This window comes from Bos indicus, chromosome 5, assembly GCF_029378745.1.
Source record: "Bos indicus isolate NIAB-ARS_2022 breed Sahiwal x Tharparkar chromosome 5, NIAB-ARS_B.indTharparkar_mat_pri_1.0, whole genome shotgun sequence".
Classification (NCBI taxonomy): domain Eukaryota; kingdom Metazoa; phylum Chordata; class Mammalia; order Artiodactyla; family Bovidae; genus Bos; species Bos indicus.
Genome location: NC_091764.1, coordinates 67,054,877 through 67,078,135, shown reverse-complemented (window position 1 = coordinate 67,078,135; position 23,259 = coordinate 67,054,877). Strand labels below are relative to the sequence as shown.

General features: G+C 41.4%; 1 protein-coding gene across 1 annotated transcript; it reads left to right on the top strand.

Annotated features, from left to right (window-relative positions):
- Nucleotides 1-388: 388 nt before the first annotated feature.
- Nucleotides 389-22,950, top strand: C5H12orf42 (chromosome 5 C12orf42 homolog). Its single transcript, XM_070788770.1, is given in 5 exon segments — nucleotides 389-656; nucleotides 22,385-22,593; nucleotides 22,595-22,705; nucleotides 22,707-22,823; nucleotides 22,825-22,950. Coding segments are annotated over 5 exon segments (783 nt in total). The 3' UTR covers nucleotides 22,903-22,950.
- The last annotated feature ends 309 nt before the right edge of the window (nucleotides 22,951-23,259 follow it).

Sequence of the window (23,259 nt, the reverse complement as noted above, 5' to 3'; positions counted from 1 at the left end):
CTCAGGGTCTATAAACATCAGATCCTGTTAACGCTGCTGTTCTGGCTTTGCCAGAGTTGGTGCTCAGAAAGGGAGTCCCCACACTCTGCCCGTGAATGAGGCCCGCCTGCCAACACCAGTTCCAGCTGTGAACATGTAATCAGCTCTTCTATGGCCCCGAAAGGAGTCCCCGAGGCCTAAATTTAATTTTCATGCATATTTGTCATCTCGCTCTACTTTATGCAAACACAGTTCTGTCGCCAACACAGGCGCCAACTGTTTTGTTTGGATAATTGCTCCAAGTCAACCCCAAACTACAGGGAGCTCCCTTTTTCAGAAAGCACGTTTTGGTTAATTTTCTATTCACCAAATGATACCTTCCTTCGGCACCTCCTTCAGGGGTACAGCGATGATTTCTGTAGGCATTTTCTTCCTTTTGAAGCAGTTCAACACCGTCAGGTTTATTATCCTCCGCACTGGGTTGGTTGGAAGAAGCAAGAAAACAGGGGCACCGCGGCACCGCGGATCATTTGTGGCTGCTGTTTTTCTTCCAAATAATTCTCTATTCAACTTGTCACAATTGGCTGGTCCTAGAGTGGCTGAACTAACCCGAGTAGAGGTTTGTGGCCATAATAGAGATGAGGAGAGAGAGGAAAATGAACTCTTGGAAAACAAAGGTCTTATTTTCATGGAAATGAATAGAAACTCTGAAGTAAGGATGAGACATATGGAAAAGCATAAAATATGAACAGAACATTTTAAAATAGAAGGTCCTCAGAAACGCTCCATATGGCCCAGCGGTATTTAAGGTAACAGAAAACAGTCCATGGTGCAGCTGCAAATGTTCATTCCTGGGGTTCAGGACTCAGTTCACAAAACTGTACTTTCCACTTTGTCTTGAAGAAGGCTTCCTTTGTCTAACTCCTGGGACTAATTCTTTTAGGGTTAGGGGGAGAGTTAAACTAATAAGTTATTAATTAAGATCTGCAATTTTAATTAATTGTATTTCACTCTTAATGAAGTGATACATTACTCATAAGTCATCATCATTTCTCATCCTTTCTTACTTAAAAGTCAACAGTTATGAAATAGTTATGAGTCAATAGTTATGAAAACTTCATGCAACTTTAGAGTTTATTGAGAGCTTATGGACTCTAAATATTACAGCATAGTAATATTGCAGGGTTTATAATTGAAACATCAATCTAAAAATGATACAGGGCATTAAAATGACATCCCCTAAAAGCACAATTGACATACACCGTTAATGCTAGTCAATGACCATTATTCAAAGAGTCAACAGAGGATTTTCTAGTTTTTGCCATAGTATTAAAAATGATTTGGGGAAATTGATGTGAACATCAAATAAGGTTTGTTATTTAGAATTCTCCATAGACAGTATACATTTCAATATTTTTTTTGCCCTGTAGAAAATAAAGATAATATTTGATCTACCAGGCCACATAGAATGATCACATCAGAGTCTGTCATATGACAGACTTAGCAAAAGAGAGTGCTCCTTTTTAATATCCTGAGTTGGGATGGAACTCAGATCTCTGGATACCGGCTTTGTTTTTTTCTTGATTTGCATCTTCAGCTTGAATTTTGAAAATGAAATGTAATCAAGAGGAAAAAGAGAGAAGTATAGAACCCCACACAAAATTAATAAATCTTTTTCATATATTCAATAGCACCTCTATATTTCTGACAGTGAGCATCAAAAATCTTCCTCTTACTTATTATCCTTTTTAAGTCTGTAATCTCTGCCAGCGCTTTAACCATGCTATTGTACTGACCTTTGTTTCTTCATTTTATGTTGTCTGCACAGTCCTGATCAACTAATTTAATTTTTCCTGGTGCTAAACTGTATTTTTTTTTTTTTTTTTGGCCGAGTTGACTGGATGTTTGGCTTTGTGTAGACACAGCCTTACTGTAAGTTGGCCCCTAATTCAATAATTCACCATGAAGACTGGTTTTTATCCTCAGTGTGTTGAACAGGCATCTAATCAACCATTAATTTCCTTTTTGTTGGATGAACATAATAACTATTTCTGTCTTTCTTTCTAATGGGAGACAGAGGCAAAAGGCTTAGTGGCTGCCCTAAGTCAGAAATGAAGATTGTGGAATTCAGCTTTACGAATCCCTATAGTATTTGGGATTGATGTGGCAAGAAAAGACCGGACTTTGGGGGAAAAAGAGATGGAAGAGAACTCATGGATATGTATACCTATTGGGTGCTAACCATTGTGCTAAGTACTTTAAGTCAAACCTAGAGGATTGCTTCTGCTGATGAAGAGTTTGGAAGAGTTTGGGACAAGCCTCTTAATTTCACTAGATCTACTTCTTCATTATCTGTAGAGTGCAACAGATAGAGTGGAACTGAGCAATATTTCATTTTTTCATGATACATAAATGCAATATTTCCAGTAGAAAATGAGCAATTATTATTGTTACTGGCAGCCTTGTCATTATTGTTCCTGTCTTTTGAATTCATTAAGAGGTGGTAATAAATGTTACTATATTTATGAGGATCAAAATTCTTCATAACTCCTCTAAGTAACTTTTTTATAAGTATCCCGTTTATTTAAGAGAAACAGCAGATGAAGCTAATAGCATTCTTATGAATTTAGACATCTGTGATGGAGAGATCAGTTTAAACTTATAAAGAAGCACAGTTTCAGTTAATGTGATATAATAATAGTGACTAGTTTTAGTAAAACTATTTGAAATAGACATGGAGATCAATCAGAATTGTGTTGGTCAGAAAGAGAGGTGTCTTATACATCTAAATTAAATGGAATTTGGGGTGAATCAGGCCTCAAGGAAGGTCTGAACCAGGGAATATGAGCTTTAAGACCCTCCATCTTGTGCCTCTCATTCTCTCTGCATGTCACCTTTATTTTCTCAGAGCAGCTTCTTCAATGAAAGCTGAAAACATGGCCTCCAATAATTTTCATCTCACATGTCACAGCATCCCCTCTGGAAAGGAACTGAAATATGGTCTCTTAGGTCCTAAGAACAAAAACCCATTGAAACAGTCTCATTGTCCAAGCTTGCATCAATTGCATGAACCTGGACCCATCAACTATGGAAAGGAAGTAGGGTACCATCTTGAGTGACTTTGTCATTGTAGTGAAATCTAATAATCACAAGACTCATTCAAACCACTTATAGCCATAGAATCATTGTCCTGAGTGTATGTCTGAATGGACAGACTAAAATATGATTATATGTAAACAAAACATTGCCAACAGAGATTTCTTTAGAATTTCCTTACATACTTAAATGCTTGTCCTTATAAGTTACTGCATTTATTTTGAAAATATTCACTCACAGAGTGCAACATGGTAGGCAGGGTGTTGAATTCAGAAAAGTATAACTATACAGATTCTTCCCTCAAATAATTTATATTTTTTTGTTAAAAAAATGCACACTTATCTAAGACTTTCAATTACAGTGTGGTTCATGTCCATTGGGAATACAGGAAGAACTAGAGCCATTCAGAATTCAGGGAGAGGGCTGTGAACATGAGCAGCAGAGGGAAGCTTCATCAAAACAGTAGTACATATCCTGGGCCTTGAAGGCTAATACACTGTCCCAGGTGGACAGCATTCTACATGTAGGACATTCTAAGTGGAATTGACATACAAAGGGGGAAAGAAGACCTTAATGCCAAAACATGTAGCTGAGTGTTGTCACTGGTATATTATGTATATAAGTACTTTGCCTAGCAAACACCCTTTACAAAGATGGTTTAAGCTGACTTTCTCCTATCCCTTATCTGGTTATGCTTTGTTGTGAAATAATGGAATATGAATTGGTGAGGCTTCTTTGTAGTTGCTCAGTGTCTTCTCTGCTGCTGCTGCTGCTAAGTCGCTTCAGTCGTGTCCGACTCTGTGCGACCCCATGGACTGCAGCCCACCAGGCTCCTCTGTCCATGGGATTTTCCAGGCAAGAGTACTGGAGTGGGGTGCCATTGCCTTCTCCGAGTGTCTTCTCTATAGTACAATAAATGTGAATTGCTCCAATGCTGAATCCTTCCTTCATGTGCACAAAAATTTCTTTTATTTAACAGAAACTTGTTATAAGTCAAGAGATGATAAATTCAGACTTTGTTCCAGTTTTGTTATTGAAAGTTACTACTTATGTACAAAAGTTTGTGGAGCACCTTATGAGGGTGAAATTGACATATCCCATCTCTCTTATGAAGTTTGGAGTAATTTTGAAGACAAGTTGATTCAATATGCATTTTCAAGTGTTGAGTGTTATGATAAAGCAAATCTGAAGAATGATGACAACATACAGCAGAAGGATCTGAGCAGATCGGGAATTGTGAAAAACTATGGAGGGAGTAGAAACTAGTCAGAGGAACAGGGGCTGTGGAAAAACACCAGATAGCAAGAAACTGTCTAAATGTCAGGAAAGAGTATGAGAGTATGATGCATCCAAAGAACTAAACAGAATTCTCTCTTTTCTTTCTTTCCCTCTTTTATTCCCTCCCTGACTCCTCGCATGACTGTGATAGTAAGGTCAGAGTGAGGGAGCTGAGATATACACTTATTCACTAATCATTCTCTTGATTATATTCTTTCAGCTTCTTAAATAATTTTCAACTTTTACTTTAAAACGATGTTTAATAAGCAGAACACCATATTTCTAGTATTGAACATAGAACAGTTTCTGATCAAGGCCATCAAGTAAGAAAGCTTGCTACTTTGCTGTTGTTTAGTCACTCAGTTGTGTCCGACTCTTTTCGACCCCATGGACTGCAGCATGCCAGGCTTCCCTGTCCTTCACTGTCTCCCAGAGTTTTCTCAAACTCATGTCCATTGAGTCAATGATGCCATGAAAGCATCTCATCCTCTGTTGTCCCCTTCTCTCCCTTCCTTCCATCTCTCCCAGCATCAGAGTCTTTTCCAATGAGTCAGCTCTTTGCATCAGGTCGCCAAAGTATTGGAGCTTCATTATTTCATAATGGTTACTAAACCTGCTCTTAGATTTAGTATTAAATGCATGTGCTACCATCTAGTTTTATTCAATTCTGCTGTCGTACTTTATGTAGGTTTTAACCAAGACGCAGTGTTGTCCTCAGTCCCAGACCTTTGAGTTCTTTTGTGCCAGTTGTATTAAACCTTACTGACAGAATTTTCATGAACTTGTTGGTCTTCACTATTAAGAAGACCATTCAAGACTCTAGCTGTTAAACTATGTGATTTCTCTTCTCAGTGTGGAAAGTTATGCCTTTAAGAAGGAGATGCCAGTTGGTCTAGTGATTACATGTTATTAAATTAATATTTTAATTGGGTTGCCTGATTATTCTAACCCCCTGTGGCCTGGAGGTATATTCCTTAAACACAATCTCTCGCCATAATGTCTGCTGCTTCAAAGAAGTGAAAGGAGATTTGTTAAGAGAGGAGATCATCACTCAAGATCATTGCCTCGTTGGTGTCAGCTGTCAGACTAATACATTTATTTGGACAACAGTAGTTTCTGACAGTTTATAAGGTTCTCTTTCTCGGTTGTGAAATATGATGGATGTGCCACACCAGTGACCTTTACACAAGGCCACATGTTAATATTCAGGACCTTCCTTTTGTTGGCCTCAAACAATGGCTGTCATTAAGAAAGCTTGGTTTGCCAATATGCCCTCTGTTAGGATGCTGGACTACTCCTGATTGGTCACTAGGAAGTATCATGTGCCTTTGATGGAAATGACATGGAAGATGTATGGTCGAAGTGCTGTGCTCAGCACCACTGCTGTGCAGGGGAGAAAACCACTATGACCCAAATAGCCCTGCCTTCAAACAATGTCGCACCAACCAAAGACAACATATTGGGAAGAAAAATGCTTGTAAACTGCGTGTGTTAGAAGATGTATTGGCCAGACGGCCATAGGGCAATCTTTGAACTATTGAAATCTTTAGAAATATTGTTTGGTTCTGAAACAATACTTACAAACCTAATTAATCAAGCATAGATGGTTTATTTTCAGGCTTTCCACAGTGTGTTGCTTTAATGCAAGAATAGGGTCTGTTGGGTTCTTTTTGCTGTTTCACAGAGGCATGCAAAAACTCAGCATGGGCATTCATGTTCATACAAGTTGAAGCTCTAAATTTCAAAATAATATCTACATACATCTCTGGTGATCCCTTCAACAAAGGCCAGGGTTGGGGGTAGCCTGGATTCCTTTTTCAATTGTTTCTGATTCTATGTGTGACTTTTTCTTCCCACCCTTCTTAATGTTATTCATCAGCATCATTTAAGAAAGATCATCGTTCCCATTGCATTCTCTGGCTTGAGGGGAAAACACTTTTGCATTTTTTCTTATAGAATAAATACAATAAAGGGTTTCTTTCCTGAATATGTGCCCTTGAATGGTGTGATTTAAAATGTTTTCCAGTCTTAGTATCTCATTTTAAAAGGGTCACTGAGAAACTGCACATTCTCATGGGGGAAAGGGTGAGCAACTTAAAAACCATTTCATGTAAGAAGGCTGGGGTGCCATCTGGAGTGTTACATATAGGCAGACAGGTAGCAGAAGCCCTTTGTGTCTCAAGCAAGCTGTGGTTGAAATAGCTCATCATTCAGATGAAAGAAATGTCCAAGTACTTGGTTGCATGCAAAACAGTGCTTGGCCAGAGTTTTAGCAAGACATGAAATATTACACTGGGTCATGGCCGTTGAATTGCATGAGTACAATCCCCAAGGGTCAATTCCTGGTTATTTATTTAGAGGCAAATTATTGACTTTGTGGATTATCCATGTGCTCCCCACTGTGTCCTCCAGGGCTATGCCACTATGTACCAGCTGGTTAGAATACCAGAGGCAGGAGAAAGGAAAGGGGTGGAAACTCAACCCACAATCACATTGCTTGTAAGCAATTCAGATTAAAGATGTGGTGGGAGGAGAGATGCTATTAGGAAAATGAAAAAATTAAAATCACTATGCAGTCTTGTTTTATACCCTCCAGAATGGCACACGTTGAAAAACACAACAAAGTAACAGCAAGTGTTGACAAGTATGTGGAATAATGGGAAGACTTATACACTGCTGGTAGGAGTTGGTAAAACCACTTTGGAAAACTGTAATATTGAAGACATGGATACCCTAGGACTTGGCCATTCTACTCCTAGAGAAACTAGAGTACATACAACAGAGGACATGTATGAAAATGTTTATAGCAACCTTTTTTTGTAATATTAAGAACAAAACAAAAAGAAATTTCATGCATATACTCATCAGTAAGGGAATGGATGAATAATTTGTAGGTATTTGTATAATGAAATTGAGTTGGTCTGTGGCTATTTGTTGGAGAAGGCAATGGCACCCCACTCCAGTACTCTTGCCTGGAAAATCCCATGGACAGAGGAGCCTGGTAGGCTGCAGTCCATGGGGTCGCTAAGAGTCAGACACAACTGAGTGACTTCACTTTCACTTTTCACTTTCATGCATTGGAGAAGGAAATGGCAACCCATTGCAGTGTTCTTGCCTAGAGAATCCCAGGGAAGGGGGAGCCTGGTGGGCTGCCATCTATGGGGTCGCACAGAGTTGGACACGACTGAAGTGACTTAGCAGCAGTAGCAGTGGCTATTTGTTTCCTTTAAACAATATGTATATGTCATCTATGGGCTTCCTAGGTGGCTCACTGGTAGAGAATCCATTTGCTAAGCAGGAGACATGGATTGATCCCTGGATTGGAAAGATCCCCTGGAGAAGGAAATGGCAACCCACTCCAGTATTCTTGCCTGGGAAATCCTATGGTCAGAGGAGCCTGGTGGGCTATAGTCCTTGGGGTCACAAAGAGTTGGACACAATTTAACAACTAAACAGCAGCATATGTCACCTATACTCTTATAACCATGATATTAAGTTATAAAATGTGAAATTCCATACATATAACAATTTTTATCCTACAAAACAGCAATTTTATATGGTAACATAATGTTTCCAAAAATAAAGTAGTTAAATAAAAGATGTTTCATGCAATGAAAAATAACCTCAGAGACTCACACAATTATTAGGGCTAGAAGATACTTTAAAGGTCATTTTAATTCTTCCATCACTGAAGAAATCAAGGCCTTCAGACAGTTATTCAATGGATCCACCAGAAACCAAATGTAGTGGCTCTCAAATTATACCTCATGTTTAAAAAATTTAAAATCAAAATATTTGGACATGCATCTGTGTCCCTTGTCTGAAGACTCTATGATTCAAATGCAACTGCATAAGGTGGATGGTGTCATGGGAGAAGGGGAAGTGTATCTGGATGCACCTGGGTGACCTTCCAGTATCCTTTTACCTGAGGACTCTGATCCCTTGCGTCCTTTTACTAGAGGAAGAGAGGTGGTTGAGTGACATCAGGAGAAGGCACATCCCTCCCCCAGAAGGCAGGGAAGGCATCCTCTTACTTAGAGTCCCTCAGCTAGGACAACTGCCTGCCCCTCTTGTGGTCATTTCATCCTCCCGCATCCCTGGCAGACATCTGTAATTTCCCTGTAGAGTGAGACACAGTCCTGGAACTCTTAAAAAATTGATGCACAGAGGGGTGCTGGTGCCCAAAATGGAAGCTTCTTAGTAGAGGATATGACACTAGAGTCAGAATGAATGATTATGGTGAACTGAGCAACATGGACTAATCCTCGAGGAAAGACTTACCTTGTTGCACCCAGGCAAGTCTGAAGAGAGGGACGATGGAGGGGGATAAGGTGGACAGAATGAATAAAATGAGATAAACTCTGGTTGAATGAAAAGGTATTATTTTCCACTTGAGTTCTTATTGCTGAAAGAGTCCATTTAGGAGCTACAGAAGGAAAGGAAGAACATTTTCCAACAACAGCAACAATAATAATAGCATCTAAGGCTTACTGAGTACCTCCTATGTGTCACATAGGGCTCTAAACTCTTGTTTATTAACTACTTTAAAATCTGCACCTCAACCCTAAGTGGTAGTTATGACCATTACTGCCATTTTGTGAATGGGAAAACTGAGGCACAGGGCACTTAAGCAGGTTGACTTACGCAGCATAGCCCGGAAGAGGTGAACCAGATTTGATCCAAGAAGTCTGGGCTCAGAGCTTGTGCACTTGGCCTCTAGGTGCTACAATGGTCAGGTCAGGGCTTGATGCCTTCAGCCTCCTCCCATCCACCCCTAGGGGAAGTGGTGATATTGAGGTGGCAGACTTCATTCAAATCTACTATGTGGTCTAAGAATACTTTAAAAGCATGTGTCATTAGAGTTTCTAATATTAAATGAAGACCTAGTTAAGGTTTAGGTTTGATGTTAGTTGTATAGGAGATGGGTTTCCCTGGTGACTCAGATGATAAAGAATCTGCTTGCAATGCAGGAGACCTGGGTTCCATCCCTTGGTTGGGAAGATTCCCTAGAGGAGGGGATGGCAATCCACTCCAGTATTCTTGCCTGGAGAATTCCATGGACAGAGGAGCCTGGAGGGCTACAGTCCCTGGGGTCACTAAGAGTCAGACATAACTGAGCAACTAACACACTTTCATGCAGGAGACGAAATAAATTATTTAGCCTCTATTTTGAGCTTCCCAGGTGGCTCAGATGGTGAAGAATCTGCCTGCAATGTGCAAGACCTGGGTTTGAACCCTGGGTTGGGAAGATCCCCTGGAGAAGAAAATGGCAACCCACTCCAGTCTTTTTGCCTGGAGAATCCCAAGGACAGAGGAGCCTGGTGGGTTACAGTCCATGGGGTCTCAAAGAATTGGACACAACTGAGTGACTAACACACAAAACCCCTATTTATGCATACAGTTCAGGGCAAGATGAGCTTTGGGAATGAATTTCCCCTGGATTTTTATTTCTCCTTCTAGGACAAGTGCCTCTAGTCTATTCATAACATGCTGGAGTTAGAAGCCCAAGAGAGCAAAAGAATAGGTCAGGGATGCAAACACTTAGAAGTTCTGTGTTGAGGGGGAAATGCCAGCAGCAGGTGTGAGGAGTACATCACCCTGCTCTGTGGCAGCCCAGAGGGGCGCAGCATGCAGGGGGCTACCACAATTGTTTTTTCCCAATGAATAGAAAATGAATAAATCTGCATTTTTCATGATGTATCGTGAGCTATTTCGCAGCTCAAGAAAAAGATGAATTGTTTCTGTGAAAAAATAGCACTCAGCTCTGAGGTTTATCTTATTTGCCTTGAAATCTCCTGTCTGCCACAATATTATTTCAAGAGAAATAGCAACAGATGGAACACCTGTGCTACAGCTTAAGAGGCAGAGTTGCCTACACATTGAAAGAACCTGCTAAACTTGAATGTCAGGAAGAATTTCTTAAGATGAAAAACACCCAAAAACAAGTAGTTGAGAAAAGTAGGGTCTTTGCATCAGTGAGTGAGCGTGGGGAGAGGTTTGGGTTAGACTGTGGGCTTTCGTGGGACCTGATTTCAGTCAGCAGTCCTCAGGCAGGGTACTTAGCCTAAGGTGCCCTGCCTTCTTCTGCACAGAAGTCATGCTGCTTGCATCAACTGTTGGCAAAAGCATGTCCAGAAAAGTGATCAGTGCTCACTATTTGCAAGCTGTTGCCATGGACATATGTATCCCTCCCTTCATTAAGCCACTTTCCTGGTGGCTCTGTGGTAAAGAATCAACCTGACAATACAGGAGACACAGGTTTGATCCCTGGGTCAGGAAGATCCCTTGGAAAAAGACATGGCAACCCACTCCAGTATCGTTGCCTATGAAATCCCATGGACAGAGGAGCCTGGCAGGCTACAGTCCATGGGGTCACAAAGTGCTGGACACAACTGAGCGACTCACCACTTCATCAAGCCCAGTTTACGGTAGTCATGTTTCTTCTTGCACCACTGGCATTGATGGGGCAGTAGGAAAAAAACAAACTCCTTCAAAATCTAAGACCTGTGTCCCAACCCCAGCTTCTCTGGTGCTTGATTCATGGTATAGACAGATGGTTACTCTTCAACCTCAGGTTCCTCCTGAGTGAATAAACTGAAGAGTTGTGGTCTGAATCAAGTGCAAGATTACTGGTGTGAAAGCAAATAGCATAAGGAATATCTAAGCTGTAAAGTAGCAGATACTTCTGGTATCTGTCATGAGGACTGTTCACAAAGATAATGCTTGGAGGAGAGAGACATCCCTGAGGTCATGGCTCTAGCTTGTTCATGAATGTTTGGGATGTGTGCAGTTTGTAACAGTACCTGACACTTATGATAACTGAGACTGATGGCTCTACACATCATAATCCCCAAGGGGCTTACTGACTACAAGACTGGGACCCTGGGACGATGTGTTTGTATTTTTCAGAGCCTGCCAGATATTGGTGCATGAATGGCTAAGATTGGGAAATACTGAAGCAGCCTCAAGAGCCAAATAACATAACAAAGAGCACTGGAATTTCAATCCTGAGCAATGGATTTGGGCTCAAGTTCTGCCACTGTCTTGGTAGGGAGATTTGAAAAATTGAAAAAAAATAAAGACAAAGCCATTGGAAATTGCAAAAGGCCATTTCATTTCTATCAACACTCTCTGGTTGTTTAAGGCCCAGACTACTGGTCATTTCCAGATTTCTCCTGGAAATCTGGAATCAAGCTGGAATCAAGATGGCCAGGAGAAATATCAATAACCTCAGATATGCAGATGACACCACCCTTAGAAAGTATGGCAGAAAGTGAAGAAGAACTAAAGAGCCTCTTGATGAAAGTGAAAGAGGAGAGTGAAAAAGTTGGCTTAAAACTCAACATTCAGAAAACTAAGATCGTGGAATCCAGTCCCATCACTTCATGGCAAATAGATGTGGAAATAATGGAAACAGTGAGAGACTTTATTTTTGGGGGTCCAAAATCACTGCAGATGGTGACTGCAGCCATGAAATTAAAAGACGCTTGCTCCTTGGGAGAAAAGCTATGACCAACCTAGACAGCATATTAAAAAGCAGAGACATCACTTTGCCAACAAAGGTCCATCTAGTCAAGGCTATGGTTTTTCCAATAGTCATGTATGGATGTGACAGTTGGACCATAAAGAAAGCTGAGCACCAAAGAATTGGTGCTTTTGAACTGTGATGTTGGAGAAGACTCTTGAGAGTCCCTGGACTGCAAAGAGATCAAACCAATCAATCCTAAAGGAAATCAGCCCTGAATATTCATTGGAAGGACTAATGCTAAAGATGAAGATCCAATACTTTGGCCACCTGATGTGAAGAACTGAAAAAGACCCTGATGCTGGGAAAGATTAAAGGTGGGAAGAAAAGGGGACAACAGAGGATGAGATGGTTGAATGGCATCATCGACTCAATGGACATGTGTTTGAGTAAGCTCTGAGGGTTGGTGAAGGACAGGAAAGCCTGGGGTGCTGCAGTCCATGGGGTCACAAAGAGTCAGACATGACTGAGTGACTGAACAGAACTGAACTGGTGAAAGTTAAAGCGGCTCAGTTGTGTCTTACTCTTTGTGACCCCATGGACTATATAGTCCATGGAATTCTTCAGGCCACAACACTGGAGTAGGTAGCCTTTCCCTTCTCCAGGGGATTTTCCCAACCCAGGGATTGAACCCAGGTCTCCCGAATTGTGGGCAGATTCTTTACCAGCTGAGCCACAAAGGAAGCCCAGACTACTGGTGGTTCTATTCAATTCAGGCAGCCTGGCAGTTGTATCATAGAGGAAACCTGAAATTCATGTAGGTGAAACTGGGAGGCTCTGAGTTTCTGTGCTGAAGTCCATTTTGCCAAAAATCAGCTGATCAATTGAATCTCAAAATGATGGATTCTGTTGATGTGGGTAACATTTTGCCTTTGTTGTGGTGCCTTAGTATATGATAGGAGTTCAATGAATATTGGTTGAAGAACTAAACAAACATAGTCACCAGCTGTCTCAACATCATATAAGTTGACTTTGACAATTATTCCCTATATAAAACTTGCTTATTTTCCTTTCTATCTATCTATCTAAATGTGCCTTTTTATGTAGCAAATACAAAATTACTTACTTGCCTTTATGATAAGCAGTGAAATCTCTGATGCAGAGGTAGTGAGACTGAGGGCCCTGGTGGTATTTAAACAGAAGTGAGTGATGATGGATGGTGAGAGTCAGCCTCAGATGACCTTTAAGTTCTCTTTCAACCCATAACTTCTGGAGTGTGAGGGTGCTTAAAGTGCTTTCAGGCCTTCCATTCTGTTCTTGATATTTGAACAAAAGAAAGAGGGCAGATCAAACGCTGTGGGTTCCAAGGTTGTAGATTTTCCTTTGGGATCAACAGTCCCATAGCTATTGTTTTCAAAGATTCTAGAAGTTTCTCTGCATTTGGGAAAGACTAATAGATTTGTTTACCATTTCAAATTCTGGGCTTTATGATGAAAAGGATGAGACAGTTAAGACTAAAATGAAAAGCTGGGTCTTCCTAAAGTGTTGGAGGAAGTTGAGACTTCTAGAACTCTATAGTCCGCTTAGGCACAGAGCTTGCAAACAAATCCCCATGGCTCCAAGCCAAGTATTTAACAAATCATGTTCTGAGTTGAAGATGGTATGAGAGGAGGTAAATGATGGTGTGACTTTCATAGGGCTGGCTGCAGCTCAAAGATGCACACTGGTGGCCTGTGGTGATTCAAAAAGCAGGTGTTATGTGGAATCCAAACCATACATTTTTCCAAATTGAGTTACCAACATTTAAAAATCAGAAGCTTTTACATATATAAAAAACATATGTCTGCTTCTCCTGGAAATCCAGAAAAATCTGTCTTCACTGGGCCCACATTCCTTCAGGACAATAAAAGAAGGTCTGAGAAGTGACTGCCCCTTCTGATGGAGTATACTCCCAGGGTGCTCCCCTTGACCTCGTCTCTCATTTCTAATATTATCTGTGGGGCCTCTGGAGGCATTTCTTTTGATTCCCTACTGAAGACAAAGCTGTGGTTTATGAATGCTGTGTCCTGGTACCTAACATGGTGAACGTCTTTGCCACTTGACTGAACCTTAAGCACAGGGAATGCAAGTCTTTTTAAGAGTTGGTACACCCTGGGAGACTTCTCTGGTGGTCCAGTGGTTAAGATCTCGCCTTCCAATCAAACCCAGGGCATGGGTTTGATCCCTGGTCAGGGAAATAAGATCCCACATGTCTCAAGGCCAAAAAAAAAAAAAAAGTAAAATATAAAGCAGAATCAATATTGTAACAGAGTCAATAAAGACTTAAAAATGGCCCACATTATAAAATCTAAAAAAAAAAAAATTTTTTTTTCTTCCCAAAAGGGAGTTGTCATATCCTGGCACAGTTTCTGCCACACAGTAGAACCAAAGAAATCCAGTTCATTCCTCTCTCCACTCCACACTTCCTTACCTCTTAGGTTTTATTCTTTCCTATTTTCCAAGTCTAAACAATTTTTTTTTTCAGTGAAAAGGGCTGCTGTTAATAATTATTCTTAGATAACACATGTGAGTTGGACCCTTTGTGGGTATATTAGTTTCCCAGGACTGTCATAACAAAAACCCCAAAGTGGATGACTTAAAACAGAATCATTATCTCACAGTTCTGGAGGCAGAATTGGAAATTCAGGTGTCATCAGGATTGGCCCCCTCTGGAGGTTCTAGGGGAGAATCCGTTTCATGTCTTTCTCTTAGCTTCTGGAGGATGCTGCAGTCCTTGGTTACCTTGGCTTGTGGCTACGTCACTCCACTCTGCCTCTGCCATCACATGGCATTCTTCCTGTGTGTCTGTTTTTTCTTCTTATAAGGACACAAGTCACATTGGACTAAGGCCTTAACACTAACAACTTCAGGATTTTGCTGATGGTTTAGCAGATAATCTGTCTGCAATGCAGGAGACATAGGAGATGCTGGTTTGATCCTTGGGTAGTTGGGAAGACCCCTGAAGGGGAGTATGGCAACCCACTCCAGTATTCTTGCTTGAAGAATCCCATGGACAGAGGAGCCTGGCAGGCTACAGTCCATAGATTCGCAGTCAGACACGACAGAAGAGACTTAGCACAAAACACAGCAACCTCATCCTGATTTGACTGTATCTACAAAGACCCTTTTAACAAATAATGTATGTTCACTGATATAGAAGGTTAAAACCTCAACATATCTTCTTGGGGGACTCAATTAAACCCATAAGCTTCAAACTAGCTTGCTGACCTGAAAAAAATAGAGCCAATAATTCTATTTGTTAGATGAGGTTCTTATGAGGCTAAATGACCTGCGTGCCCAGGCTCTCATTCAGCACCTGCAGCATAGCTTGACCTCAGTAAAAGCATGGTCCGTGTCTTTTCTTCCAGTCCACGTGTTTTCTCTCCTCTTCTTCTCTTGCTTGGGCACCTGGATCCTTGGCTTCTTTGTCATTTTGTTTGCTCAGGAGAGAAACATGAAACAAACAAAATCCATCCATGACTTGATTTCATCCTTCCTGCCATTAATTTAGTAGGTGGTATCGAAGTGTATTCCTTCAAAATAGTTTACCTTTTATAGTATTTAGAGAAAGGATTCAGTCTCCAATGGCATATAGAAGACTGCTCTACATTCACCAGTACGGCACCCCCTGGGCCTCCTGCTGCCAGTATAGTTTCTTTCAAAGAAGAAAGCCTTGGAGAAGTGAGTTCCTCCCCAACACCACCCAGTGAGTGGGAAGAGACTCCACTCATCTTCACTGTCAGGCAAAACATGAACATGGGAGCCAGAGGCACACCCAAACGGACCTGGGGTAGTTTATTTCTAGAATAGTGAATGACAAAAACGTGTATTCAGGCCCACTTGGTAAATCCTATGCACCTGGAGGCCATAGGGACACACATCCAGGGACCAATGAGACTTCAGAACCTACCCTCTTGCAGTTCTAAGGGAGATTCTGTCCCATCGGTTGAGTTATCAGTTCGTGGTTTCTGTTTTTCACCTCTTTTCATTTGGCCGTGCTGCTGATGCTGCTAAGTCGCTTCAGTCATGTCTGACTCTGTGCGACCCCATAGACAGCAGCCCATCAGGCTCCCCCGTCCCTGGGATTCTCCAGGCAAGAACACTGGAGTGGGTTGCCATTTCCTCCTCCAATGCATGAAAGTGAAAAGTGAAAGTGAAGTCACTCAGTCGTGTCCGACTCTTATCGACCCCATGGACTGCAGCCTACCAGGCTCCTCTGTCCATGGGATTTTCCAGGCAAGAGTACTGGAGTGGGGTGCCATTGCCTTCTCCATCTTTTGGCCATATTTTGCTTTTAACTTCAATAGAAACAAGCAAAATTATTTGACTCAATGGCAGATACTGTTCTAGAACATTCTATAAAAACTGTAGTTGCCAAGTTTTCATGGAAATCCACTTGTTGCCATATATTATCTTGGAGGAGAGAACAGGTGTGAGCTAATGACACATGTTTGATGATTCAGTTGTTGTCTAATAATGGTGATGAGGGCAATTATCATCACCAGCAACCTAGCCTCTCACCACATGCCAGATACTGTGTTGAGCATTTCACATTATTTCATGAAATCCTCATATAACTCTTTTGGGCAGTTAATGTTATTATCCCCACTTTACAGATAAGGGGGTGGTACTAGTGATAAAGAACCTGCTTGCCAATGCAGGAGTCATAAGAGACGAAGGTTTGATCCCTGGGTCTGGAAGATCCCCTGGAGGAGGGCACAGCAACCCACTCCAGTATTTTTGCCTGGAGAATCCCATGGACAGAGGAGCCTGGCGGGCTACAGTCCATGGGGTCACAAAAAGTCAGACATGACTGAAGTGACTTAGCATGCACGTACACACAGATAAGGAAGGTGTAAATTCATAGCACAAGTTAATGTGTATAAAAATTAAGTATAAAACTGCATAATAGGATGAATGAAGAAGGACCAGAAAGAATAAGCTTTGAAATCATGGAAACCTGAGCTCAGAACCAGAAAGACTTGACCTCAAATTTCTGCTGTCTCCAGTTTCAGTTCTTTAGCTGTGATCAAGTCCCATAAATATTCTTTGAGCCTGGTATTTTCTGTAAACTGACAATCACTGCCTTGATGAGATGTTGTTGATATAAAATTCCCTGAACACAGCAGGGCTGACTAAATGGTGGTTGTGAGAATAGTGGTGGTGTTCTGACTGCAGGAGAGGAAATGTAAGCAAACAACATGTACCTCAAAATATTCTAGAAAATGTCATGTAGAATAAGGATTAGACTCATTTTATGTAGCTCCTTTATGGTTTTATAATGTGCTGGTTTCTGCTATACAACAAAGTGAATCAGCTGTATGTATACATATATCCCCTCCCTCTTGGACTTCCCCAGCATCCCATCCCTCTAGGTCATCACGGAGCACCATGCCGAGCTCGCTGTGTTATGCAGCAGGTTCCCGCTAGCTGTCTGTTTTACATATGGTAGCGTATATATGTCAGTCCTAATCTCCTGATTCATCCCCCCCTGCCCTCCCCCGACTGTGTCCACAAGTTTGTTCTTTACATCTATATCTCTATTCCTGCCCTGCAAATAGGTTCATCCATACAGTTTTGTAGATTCCACATTTATGAATTAACATTAGACATTTATTTTTCTCTTTCTGACTTACTTCCCTCTGTGTGACAGACTCTAGGTCGATCTACATCTCTGCAAATGACCCAATTTCATTCCTTTTTATGGTTGAGTAATATTCCCTTGTATGTATGTTCCACATCTTCTTTATCCATTCATCTGTCGATGGACATTTATATTGCTTCCGTGTCCTGGATATTGCAAATAGTGCTGCAATGAACATTGGGGTGCATGTGTTGGTTTGAATTATGGTTTTCTCAGGGTATATGCCCAGGAGTGGGACTCTTGGGTCGTATGGTAGTTCTATATCTAGTTTTTTTGATAAGCTTTCATACTATTCTCCATAATGGCTAAATATTAATTTATATTTCCTCCAACAGTACAAGAGGGTTCCCTTTTCTCCACACTCTCTCTAGCATTTATTCTTTGTAGGTTTTTTTGATGATGGCCATACTGTTTTTTAGGTAACTTTATGGGTTGATTTTAATGCAAATATTTGTACAGTTTTTTGTTGTACAGTTTTTTGGAATTGACCAATTGAAGAAAGAGAGATTTTGAGAGCCTTCTTTGAACTAGGGGATAATGTCCTTCCTGGGCTGTAAATTGTAAGGTTGGTTCTGGGAGACTTCCACCAAAGATGCTGAGTCAGAGATTCTTCTTTTCTGGGAGGATGGGCTTGATGATGGGATGTTGAGGATGCTGGCTAGTTAATACACTTTGAGCCTTATGTATATGGCAATATAATAAAATCTGAATATGCATCTGCAATTATGGTCCATATGGGTACCTTCTGAGATAAGAACTGCTATCTCCCCATGGCTTAGATGAGGTACTAGAGGCTTATAGAGATTCTGTTACTTTAGGGAGGGAGGAGCCAGGATTCGAGCCTCCATTCTGACTCCAGGTCAGAGCACTCCTATTTTAAGATTCTAAATATGACACTAATAGCACTTGGGTACTGAGCACCACAAAGAAAGTTGAGCGCTGAAGAACTGATGTTTTCAAAATGTGGTGCTAGAGAAGACTCTTCAGAGTGCCTTGGACTGCAAGGAGATCAAACCAGTCAATCCTAAAGGAAATCAACCCTGAATATTCATTGGAAGGATTTATGCTAAAGCTGAAGCTCCAATACTTTGGCCATCTGACGCAAAGAACCAACTCATTGGAAAAGACCCTGATGCTGGGAAAGATTGAAGGCAGGAGAAGAAGGGGACAGCAGAGGGTGGTATGGTTAGATAACATTACCAACTCAATGGACATGAATATGATCAAACTCTGGGAGAGAGTGGAGGACAGAGGAGCCTGGCATGTTACAGTTCATGGGGTCCAAAGAGTTGGACACAACTTAGCAACTGAACAACAACAGCAACAATTGTGCACTTACTATGTACTAGATGGTTTACATTTTATTATATTTTTCCCTCAGATACTTGCTTAGTTTGAAGAAATGCAAAGGCTTCACAGGTGGCTCAGTGGTAAAGAATCCGAGTGCCAATGCAGAAGACTTGTGTTTGATCCCTGGGTAGATAAGATCCCCTGGAGAAGTAAATGGCAACTCACTCTGGTATTCTTGTCTGGAGAATCCCATGGACAGAGGAGCCTGTTGGGCTACAGTCCATGGGGTCTCAGAGAGTTGGACATGACTGAAGTGACTGAGCACATACGCACACAGTTCAACACCCACTGTTGGGAATGCAATATGCATTTGAAGTCTGCATATCTTTTGAATTTGCCAGTGATGCCTTTCAGTTCAGTTCAGTTCAATCACTCAGTCGTGTCCGACTCTTTGCGACCCCATGAGCCACAGCACACCAGGCCTCCCTGTCCATCACCAACTCCCAAAGTTCACCCAAACTCATGTTCATTGAGTCGATGATGCCATTCAACCATCTCATCCTCTGTCGTCCCCTTCTCCTCCTGCCCTCAATCTTTCTCAGCACCAGGGTCTTTTCCAATGAGTCAGCTCTTCCCATCAGATGGCCAAAGTATTGGAGTTTCAGCTTCAACATCAGTCCCTCCAATGAACACTCAGAACTGATCTCCTTTAGGATGAACTGGTTGGATCTCCTTGCAGTCCAAGAGACTCTGAAGAGTCTCCTCTAACACCACAGTTCAAAAGCATCAATTCTTCAACACTCAGTTTGCTTTATAGTCCAACTCTCATATCCATACTTAACTATTGGAAAAACCATAGCCTTGACCAGATGGGCCTTTGTTGACAAAGTAATGTCTCTGCATTTTAATATGCTATCTAGGTTGGTCATAACTTTCTTTCCAAGGAGTAAGCATCTTTTAATTTCATGGCTGCAATCACCAACTGCAGTGATTTTGGAGCCCCCAAAAATAAAGTCTGACACTGTTTCCACTGTTTCTCCATCTATTTGCCATGAAGTGATGGGACCACATGCCATGATTTTAGTTTTCTGAATGTTGAGGTTTAAGCCAACTTTTTCACTCTCTTCTTTCACTTTCATCAAGAGGGTCTTTAGTTCTTCTTCACTTTCTGGCATAGGGTGCTGTCATCTGCGTATCTGAGGTTATTGATATTTCTCCCAGCAATCTTGATTCCAGCTTGTGCTTCCTCCAGCCCAGCATTTCTCATGATGTATTCTGCATATAAGTTAAATAAGCACAGTGACAATATACAGCCTTAACGTACTCCTTTCCCAATTAGGAACCAGTCTGTTGTTCCATGTCCAGTTCTAACTGTTGCTTCTTGACCTGCATCCAGGTATCTCAAGAGGCAGGTCAGGTGGTCTGGTATTCCCATCTCTTTCAGAATTGTCCACAGTTTATTGTGATCTACACAGTCAAAGGCTTTGGCATAGTCAATAAAGCAGAAATAGATGTTTTTCTGGAACTCTCTTGCTTTTTCCATGATTCAGCAGATGTTGGCAATTTGTTCTTTGGATCCTCTGCCTTTTCTAAAACCCGTTTGAACATCTGAAAGTTCACGGTTCATGTATTGCTGAAACATGGCTTAGAGATTTTGAGCATTACTTTACTAGCATGTGAGATGAGTGCAATTGTGTGGTAGTTTGAGCATTCTTTGGCATTGCCTTTCTTTGGGATTGGAATGAAAACTGACCTTTTCCATTCCTTTGGCCACTGCTGAGTTTTCCAAATTTGCTGGCATATTGAGTGCAGCACTTTCACAGCATCATCTTTCAAGATTTGAAATAGCTCAACTGGAATTCCATCACCTCCACTAGCTTTGTTCGTAGTGATGCTTCCTAAGGCCCACTTGACTTCACATTCCAGGATGTCTGGCTCTAGGTGAGTGATCACACCATTGTGGTTACCTGGGTCATGAAGATCTTTTTTGTATAGTTCTTCTGCATATTCCTGCCACCTCTTCTTACTATCTTCTGCTTCTCTTAGGTCCATACCATTTCTGTCTTTTATTGAGCCCATCTTTGCATGAAGTGTTCCCTTGGTATCTCTAATTTTCTTGAAGTGCTCGCTAGTCTTTCCCAGTCTATTGTTTTCCTCTATTTCTTTGCACTGATTGCTGAGGAAGTCTTTCTTATCTCTCCTTGCTATTCTTTGGAACTCTGCATTCAGATGCTTATATCTTTCCTTTTCTCCTTTGCTTTTTGCTTCTCTTCTTTTCACAGCTATTTGTAAGGCCTCCTCACGTAGCCATTTTGCTTTTTTGCATTTCTTTTTCTTGGGGATGGTCTTGATCCCTGTCTCCTGTACAGTGTCATGAACCTCTGTCCATAGTTTATCAGGCACTCTGTCTATCAGATCTATTCCCTTAAATCTATTTCTCACTTCCACTGTATAATCATAAGGGATTTGATTTAGGTCATACCTGAATGGTCTTGTGGTTTTCCCCGCTTTCTTCAATTTAAGTCTGAATTTGGCAATAAGGAGTTCATGATCTGAGCCACCGTCAGCCCCCAGTCTTGTTTTTGCTGACTTTCTAGAGCTTCTCCATCTTTGGCTGCAAAGAATATAATCACTCTGATTTGGTGTTGGCCATCTGGTGATGTCTTGGGTTGTTCTAAATAACTGAGCCATCTGCATGCTATTCAAAGTCCTTTAAAAGCTCATAGAAAGTAATTTAAAGCATGTAAGTTATCTTAATACACTACTGAAGAATTAGATTTTAATTTGCATAGGTCAATGGACAGGATTTCTTACATAAAAATGATTTTTTTTGCCCTTGTTACATGGCATGCAGGATGTTAGTTCCCCAACCAGGGATTGAACCTGTGCCCCCTGCAGTCGAAGTGGGGACTCTTAACCATTGGACTGCCAAGAAAGTCCCCTGAAAATGATTTTATATGTATGACATATATTAAGATTATATATATATATATATATATATATCTACATACAAATGCATGCGTGATATATATATATATATATATAAATAAAGAAAAAATCAAATCTATTATTAGTGTATATGTATGTATTGTGCAGAGCCAACATCAGATTAAAACACTGTTTTAATTTTCACATGGTTTGAGCTTTCTAATAAAACTCATGAAGTAATTGCCTCTTGGATTTTAAATTGTCAGTCATAGTCTAAATGGGCTGTAAAACTGTTTGTTTTTCCATGATCTCTAACTCCAGAGTAATTTCTATTCAAAGCCTTTCCCCAAATTTCAAATATGAGGCTTTATTTTAGTCACTCATTCTTCCCTCTCTTTGGAAGTTTTGAATTGTTTTCCTTGAAATTAAAAGTTTTAGGAGGATTCTGTAAAAATTATTTTAGGGGGAGGAGGTTCTTTCAAACAATAGTAAAGGAATGGATAGCACTTTATTTTCTTAAAGAAATGTGGGAAGCACATGAGCGTAACGTCAGGGGATTAAATTTTTTTCTCTCAGCTTGTTACAAACGTCGTGGATTTCTGAAACATCCAGTTATCAGGAGAGTTTTCTTTTCCTTTTCTTTCTTTCTTTTTTTTTTTTTTAAGTTTTAGCGGGGCGGGTAAATTCCTCACACTTGAGCGCCACTCCGGCTCTTCTTTGTCTTCCAGGTCTTATTCTGAGGCCTTGCGCTGCCATTGGCCTCTTCCGGAGAAGCCAGACCCCCTTTGCTTCGCCCAAAGTCTCCTGGAGTTCCTCAGAACTGGAGTTGGGGGAGAAGACAGCAGCCCCAGTAGGTGCACCGACCTGCAAGCCTAGATTCCCAAAGCCGGCTCCCAGGCGCGCCCGGAAATCCAGTCCGAATAGGCGCAGTTGCCATGGCACCAAAGATGCTCCCCAAGCATCCTCATTCCCCCGAGGAAAAACGGGCCCGGGGCAGACGCCTCCCTCCACAGTAGTCTGGCAGGAGCGCCCCTTCCTGGATTCACCAGTACTCCTACCCATCTCTTCTCCAAGAGGTTAATCAAGGATTGCTCCTCTTCCCCACTCCCGCCCACCCCCTCGTTTCCATACGGTTTGTTCACAGGCCCCTCCTAGGCCGGGGGTGAATGCTCACTTACACTGACCGCTGCGAGGGAATTGTTCGGTGAGTGCTGCCTATCTTCAAATCAATGCCTGCCCAGAACAACAGAAAGGGCCTCAGATGTACTGGTTTCCACAGAACCATTGTCAGGCTTCACAGAGGCCGTTTTGAACCTAATAAATAATGTCAAAAGTCTCTATCGCAGCCCAAAAATGTTCCTTTTGAAGCATTTCTAATAGTATTTTTGTTCTGCGGTGTCTCCCAGTGTCACAAAGAATTTGCACCTCACAATGGGGATGGGGTACATCGCGTGCCACTTCACCATGTGCCGGCAGGGATGGGCCCGACCCGGCTTTGTTCTGCTCTTGCAGGTAAAGGGTTTCACTTGCCAACTTGGGC